Source organism: Mirounga leonina, unplaced genomic scaffold (assembly GCF_011800145.1).
Source record: "Mirounga leonina isolate KUSES-001 unplaced genomic scaffold, KU_Mleo_1.0 Mir_127, whole genome shotgun sequence".
In the NCBI taxonomy this organism is placed as follows: Eukaryota; Metazoa; Chordata; class Mammalia; order Carnivora; family Phocidae; genus Mirounga; species Mirounga leonina.
Window position 1 is genome coordinate 55,460,760 of NW_023270316.1, and position 7,689 is coordinate 55,468,448.

A 7,689-nucleotide genomic window follows, 5' to 3' on the forward strand; every position below is an offset into this window, starting at 1 on the left:
TGATACCCTGTGTCTTTTGATTGGAGCATTTAGTCCATTTACATTCAGAGTGATTATATTTTTTATTTTTCATTTATTTTTAAAGATTTTATTTGAGAGAGAGCGAAAACAAGAGGTGGGGAGGGAAGAGGGAGAGAGAGAGAGGCAGACTCCCTGCTGAGCAGGAAGCCCAACACCGGGCTTGATTCCAGGACCTGGAGATCATGACCCGCGCTAAAGGCAGATGCTCAGCCAACTGAGCCACCCAGGCACCCCTAAATTCACAGTGATTATTGAAAGATATGAATTTAGTGCCATTGTGTTACTTGTAGAGTTGGTATTTCTGGTGATATTCTCTGGTCCTTTCTAGAATTTGTCGCTTTTGTTTTTTTTTCCTCCATTCAAAGAGTTCCCCTTAAACTTTCTTTTTTTTTTTTAAAGATTTTATTTATTTATTTGAGAGAGAGAGAATGAGAGAGAGGAAGCACATGAGAGGGGGGAGGGTCAATGGGAGAAGCAGACGCCCTGTGGAGCAGGGAGCCCGATGTGGGACTCAATCCAGGGACTCCAGGATCATGACCTGAGCCGAAGGCAGTCGCTTAACCAACTGAGCCACCCAGGTGCGCCCCCCCCCCCTTAAACTTTCTTACGGGGCTGGTTTAGTTGTCATGAACTCCTTTAGTTTTTGTTTGCCTGGGAAACTCTCTCTCTCCTGTTGTGAATGACAGTCTTGCTGGATAAAGAATTCTTGGCTGCATATTTTTCCCATTCAGCACATTGAATATTTCTTGCCACTCTCTTCCAGCCTGCTAAGTTTCTGTGGACAGATCTGCTGTGAACTTTATCTGTCATCCTTTGTAGGTTAAGGACTTTTTTTTCCCCCTTGCTGCTTTCGGGATTCTTTCCTTGTCTGTGTATTTTGTGAATTTGACTATAATATGCCTTGGCAATGGCCAGCTTTTGTTGAATTTAATGGGAGTTCTCTGTGCTGCTTGGATTTTGATGTCTGTGTCCTTCCCAAGATTAGGGAAGTTTTCAGCTGTAATTTGTTTAAATAAACCTCCTACTCCTTTTTATCCCTCTTCATCTTCTGTGACTCCTATGATGTGAATGTTAATATGTTTTAATAAGTCGCTGAATTTCCTAAGTCTACCTTCTTTTCAGCTTCATTATTTTTCATAATTTTATCTTTTCTATCACTGATTCACTCCTCTGATTCGCCCGTTCTTGTTTTTATGGCCTCCATTTGGGTTTGTATCTTGGTTATAGCATTTTTAATTTTGGCCTGACTAGATTTTAGTTCTCTTATCTCTGCAGTAAGGGATCTCTAGTGTCTTCTGTGCTTTTTTCAAGGCCAGCTAGTATTCTTATAATTGTAGTTTCAAATTCTAGTTCGGACATCTTACTTATATCTGTATTGATTAAATCCCTGGCCATGAGTTCTATTTCCTGTTCTTTTGGGGTGAATTTCTCCCATCTTGTCATTTGTCTAGAAAAGAAAAGAAGAAAGAAAAAAAAATAAACAAAAAATGCCCAAAACAAAGAGAAAAAAACCAAACAAACTAGATCCTTGGTGTGTTTTGGTCTGCTTGTTAAAAGAATCTGTATCCCCAAATAAAAAATAATAATAAAAAACAAAGAATAAAAGTAAAAAGGTAGATTCTGTTTCCCCAAGAGCTGAAGCTTTGCAGCACTCTATGATCAGTAGACTTGGTAGGAGTGAATTGTTTGTGCTTGTCTTCTGGGGGAGGGGCCTGCTGCCCTGATTCTCAGGCCTACTTGTTTCAGTGGAAATGTGCCTCCAGGGTGCAGGAGGGTGGGCCTGGTGTATGCTGCTTGGACCTCCACTAGGTGGTGCTGTTTTGCTCCCTGAAGGCATTCAGCACTGACCAGCAGGATGAATACGGTGGTGCCCTGGTCTTAGCTGAAAGTTTGTGCCCCTGCTCTTCAGTGAGCCCTCACAGAAGAGCAGTCAGTCACCACTCTTTGTACTCAGTTCCTGTCTGAACACTGTGTTCACCGTGCCTGTGTCTGAGCTTTTTTATCTTGGGCATGTTCAAAACTCCACAAAATTTTAGGAATTCCCCTGGTACAGACCTGTTCTCTTCCTCCCAGGGAGAGTCTTGTTCCACTTTTGCCATTTGCTGGCAGGTTCCAGGAAAGTGGTCACATGACCACGCAGCCATTCGCAATTTATGGCAAAACAGAGTAGAAAGCTGGTACTGAGACCTGCTGCTCTCAGCTGGTTTCCACACTCCTATGCCTGGGAACAGTGGCACCACCCCTTCTTGTGACCCAGGGGATCCTCAGACCAAGATGTTACTCCTGGGATTCTGCCACACTTTCCCACCTGGGCACCTTGAAGCCAGGCACATCCCCCATGGTAGAGGACTTCTAAAAGTTCAGATTTTGTGCTCCGCTGCTTCTGAATACTTCAGGCTCAGTAGGCAGGCCTCCTTCCCCACCTCCTTACCAACAGTAATATCTCCCCCAAGTCAACTCTCTGCACCTCCTACCTTCCAAAAGGTGGTTGCTTTTTACTTGTAGATCTGCAGTTTTTGTTCTCTCAGACCTCCAGTTGATTTCTTGGGTGTTCAGAATGACTTGGTAGCTATCCAGCTGTGTTTTGAGGGTCGAGACAAGCTTAGGGTCTCCCTACTCCTCTGCCATCTTAACTCCTCCCTCAGTTTTTTGTTTTTTGAAATAAGAAAAACTTGGTCTTATTTATAGAAGATACAGGAGAAGAGTGGTTCATTGATGGTATAAGGTTTAGATTGTGCCTGATCGGTTGCTTTTGCTTTGTAGTCAAATACCAATGGTAAAAATTTGATTAGAAATGGTATAGATAAGTGTGATATAGCTCAGTGTGGTAAGTGAATATAAAATGATTATATAATTATCAGTGGCTTTCCTACATGCCATTTACCAATGGTAGCCAGTTAATATATGTGATGGAGTCCTATTTATATTAGTGACAGATAGCATAAAATACTTACCTAGAAACAACTTTAATGGAAATACAACGATGAAGAAAATGACAAAACTAGACAGAAAATTATGAGATTGAGTAAATGATAAGCCTCTCTTGTCCCTGGTTAAGGAGACTTAATTTTTTATTTTTTTTAAAGGTTTTATTTATTTATTTGTCAGAAAGAGAGAGCACAAGCAGGGGGAGTGGCAGGCTGAGGGAGAAGCAGGCTCCCTGCTGAACAAGGAGCCCAATACGGGGCTCGATCCCAGGACCCTGGGGTCATGACCTGAGCTGAAGGCAGACGCTTAACTGACAGCGCCACCCATTAATTTTTTAAATGTCAATTCCTTTTAATATTATTTATGGGTCAAATATAATCTTAACAAAAATTCCAATGGAATTTCTTTTTGGATGATGCTAAAATTAATCTGGTATACTAAATAAGCAAGACTAATTACACAAGTAAATTTGAAAAATACATTGATACTGATCAAGAATTTATTATTGGTGGATCATTGGAATGAGAAATTCTAGAACTTAGTATATAAAGAAATCAATCTTAAAGAGGAAGGGTTAGAGTTTTCTATATAGTATTGGGAAGATTTGCTAAGTATTTTGGGGGAAAAAAGTAAGCTCCTCACTTTATAGCATTACCAAAATACATTCTAAATGAACTAAAGAGTTAAATGTAAAAATAAGCAGGAAAAAAAAAACCTAGCAGAAATTATTGGGGAAAAAATTACAGAGTAAAAGATTCAGGATATAAAAATTACATTTTCTGAATTTTAAACAGCCAAAGAAAAGCAGAAACTAGCATGTTTGCAACAGATAAGTAAGAAGGTTAATATTTTTTAATATGCTAAGAGTGCTTCTAACTCAGTAAGAAAGATGAATATCTGATATATAAATGACCAGATTACGCAAAGAAAATGCAAATGGTTCATTAAATATGAGTGCATCTGTAGCCTCAGTGGAGAATACATGTAGTGTAAGGTTAGATGGCATTTTTTTTTTTGTTAAGACAATGGCAGATTAAGGTGTATCAGTCAGTGCTTTTGAGAATTTGATGAGGCAGACAATACTGCTGATAGAGCTGTAAATCAATTCCTTCCTCAAAAAACATTTTAGGAGAATGGAGCAAAAGCCCCTTTAGGTATTTTGACCCCAGTGTTGGGGGTCCCCAGCTGGGAAGTAGGTACTGTTATTACACCTGCTTTATGTGGTAGGAAGTGGAAACTCAGAAGTGAGCCCGCTCTCCTGGGCTCAGACAGCTCCTGGGGAGCTGGCACCCAGACCGTCTAAGTTTCATTCCAGGCCCAGAGCTCCTAACCACTAGACTTTTCTTTTCAGGAAACAGTCTAGAAGTCTAACACAATATTTGATTTATGGTACATTTGCCTAAGGGGATATTATGTGGCCATTTAAAATAATGTTTTTTTAAATAATAACAATTATTATTATTATGCATCGAGTGTTTACTAGGTGCCAGGCACTATGCTAAGGCATTCCATATGTTTTCATTTGATGTTGAGTAGGATGATGTTTTGAAATGTAATTTTTTGAAAGCAGATTATCATGTTGAATGTATAATTCCAGGGTTTTTGGTTTTTTTTTTTAATATAGTAACTATAGTGTGTGTATACAAAACCTGAAAGAATATTCTAAAATATTAGTTGTGGTTATTTTGTGGTATTTATAAGTGATTTTTATGTTTCAGCTTTTTTGTATTTATAGATTTTCTAACATTAGCATGCATGTATTTGTTAAAATCAGAAAGTAATTAAAAGTATATCTAAAACAGATGTATTTTTAATATATTTTTATTTTGCAGACTCTTATCGAACAAATAGAACAGCGATCTGAAAAAATACCTGAGTGAGTTCCTAGAAGTTCTTTAAATTACCTTCTTCATGATGTGCCATTTTTCCAAATCTGTTATGTTTCTGATATTTTCTGAGCAATTACCTTCCATAATATGCAAGCTTTTTCTTGTAGCACATAACTTACTTTGGGGAAAGGTTGTAGACCTGACTTTTGAGTTTGCAAGGGATCTCTTTTTCCCATAGCAGGATTTGCTTTTAATTTCAAAGATGTAAGATCTTTCTCTACTCTTGGGAGATAAATCTTTTTTTAAAAGAATAAAAATTATAGTTTTTGAACCACAGTTCATTATGTTTTATTTTATCTCTTTTCATACATAAATATTTCTAGTATTTAATGTGGGCAAATGAGAGGTGACCTTATTGCTTTAGAGGTTCTGAAACCTGGGATTTAAGATCGGATTTAATTTACATATCTGAAATCAGAAGTTTATACTCCAATCTCATTTGCTTTTCATCAGATACCAACAACTGCTAAATGACATCCATCAGTGTTACCTTGACCAGCGGGAACTCCTTTTGGGCCCTAGCATCACTTGTACTGTAACAGAGTTAACAAGCCAGAATAATAGAGATCATTGTGCCTTGGTAAGCGTCTGCTAGTTTTGATTGATAGTTAAACCTTCCTCTGAAATATTTTGATGTTCGAAGTTGTATTTAGGTAAATAAGTTTTGGATCCTATATCAACAAGCTTAAAGAATTTTTCTTTCAGTTATGAGAAATCTGGGTTATAATTAGCATTCAGCTTGTTAAAGTATTCTCATTTTGATCTGTTTTTTGAAGAATGAAGACTCATAAACAAGTATTACTCCTTGAAAGATGAAGCTTCAGAGTTTGTGGATTTATACTGACAATTTAGTTTAATTTTTGCTGTAGAAGTGCCTTTTGTTTAGCGATTTTAATTCATATTATAGAAAAATACATAAACATTCTTTTATTAAATACCCCCTCTTCAACTAGAAGAGTAATTTATTTTCATTGTCAAAAGTTTAGAAAAGAAAATAAAAATGAGCCATATTCACATTATGCAGTAAACCATTGAAAACCAGCCACTTTCTGTTCTTGAATGAGTTATTTTGTGAATATATGTGCATAACCTCAGTGCAAATAAAATATTTGTTTTACTCATAAATGCTGGGATCATTGTGTGTCTTTAACTGTAGGTAATGTGTGTTTATTTCCTGCAGATTCGCAGTGGCTGTGCCTTTATGGTCCACGTATGCCAGGATGAGCACCAGCTTTACAATGAATTTTTCACAAAACCAACATCAAAATTAGAGTGGGTGGTACACAAACTCGTAACTCTTGTTTTTAAGATTTAATTTGCTAATGACCATCATGACTTACTATATTATAGGAGTATTTTAAAGTCAGCTGCAGAGTGTTTTAACTTTTGTGAGTGTGTGAACAGAATATTATTGGATGGAACAGTGGTTATTTTAAAATAAATGTGCAATTTAAAGGCCAACATGCTTTTACATTATTTATAATATATCTGTGGAGACAATATGGTATGATAATAAAAAGCCTATATCCCTTTATCTCCACTAAGAATTCCTTCTAGTTAAAAAATTCTGTGGTTCTAACCAATGAAAGACACTTAAAAATACAGACACTATTTAATACCTTTTCCTTATTTTTCTCAAAGTGTCTTTCTGCTCCTGTGTTAGTCACTTTTGGTTTCTTCATATTGATGATTTGACTCTTACAAAGTTTCTAAGATTATGACTTTTGTAATGAGGAAGAGACAGATGTATCTTATAGTTTTCATACTTCTGATGAAATGCTATGTATAGAAGAGTACTGTTGACGGTTTGAAGAATATAGACAACTTAAGTTTTTCCTTTCAAATGTTTAAAATTGTCAAAAATACTTTTATGTCCAAGTACTTTGAATTTTGTTAATCTAAATCCAAGTATTCAAGAATTTTCAATTCATCTTTCCTAGGGAAAACGTTACATTTGACTCACAAATGATGTAGAATATAAAAGGGTAATTAAATCAAAATATTTGTTATTGTGGACATATATAAAGTATTGCTGAAATAAAGTTGTAATGAATTGACATTAGGCTGGGGATAGCTACTTTGGAGTGGCTGCTGAAGACTGCTTATGGATTTTGAGCTTTTTAAAGCAAAGAAAAATCTACAGTATTATTTTCACCCTTTGAGTTCTCATTATATAATGTTCCCATGCACTATTTTCCAGTAGATTTTTATTTTTATTGGCTAGAAGAAATCAGTGATACCTTTTAAACTATGAGAAAATCCCGAAAAGACTACTACTTATAGCCATGTTTTATTCTTTCGTTTTAGTGAACTTTTGGAGAAACTGTGTGTGTCATTGTATGACGTCTTCAGGCCTTTGATCATTCATGTTATTCACTTAGAGACTCTATCGGAACTTTGTGGGATTCTTAAAAATGAGGTGCTTGAAGATCATGTACAGAACAATGGTAAATGATAGTTAGAAATGATAATTTCAAAAGTCTTTTTAATTATATTTGTGGCTCAGTGAATTTGAAAACCTCCTATCCTCCACCCCACTCACTTATATAAATTTATTATTTTTATAGCTTGAGTTGATGCCTTGTCCCTTTTAAAATCAAGATGCACCCTATTTTTTGACTAAAGGTACAAATTAAATGGGGAAAGAATTTTAAAATCTGGGTAAAATTATTAATAAAATAATTATAGTTAATTTTTCTTTTTGGCATCTGAAATCCAGAGAGAACTGTCAGTTTTGGATTAGACATTTCTTTTTTTTTCTTTTTTTTTTTTTTTAAGGTTTTATTTATTTGACAGAGAGAGACACAGCGAGAGAGGGAACACAAGCAGGGGGAGTGGGAGAGGGAGAAGC

General features: G+C 36.1%; 1 protein-coding gene across 2 annotated transcripts in view; it reads left to right on the top strand.

The window, feature by feature from the left end:
- Positions 1 to 7,689, top strand: part of COG3 (component of oligomeric golgi complex 3) — a 76,134-nt gene that overhangs the window by 23,337 nt on the left and 45,108 nt on the right. For both annotated transcript variants that reach the window (XM_035003351.1, XM_035003352.1), the window contains 4 exons: positions 4,782 to 4,825; positions 5,292 to 5,418; positions 6,019 to 6,110; positions 7,146 to 7,285. In XM_035003351.1, the coding sequence (XP_034859242.1) occupies positions 4,782 to 4,825; positions 5,292 to 5,418; positions 6,019 to 6,110; positions 7,146 to 7,285 (403 nt within the window). The remainder of the gene's footprint in view (positions 1 to 4,781; positions 4,826 to 5,291; positions 5,419 to 6,018; positions 6,111 to 7,145; positions 7,286 to 7,689) is intronic.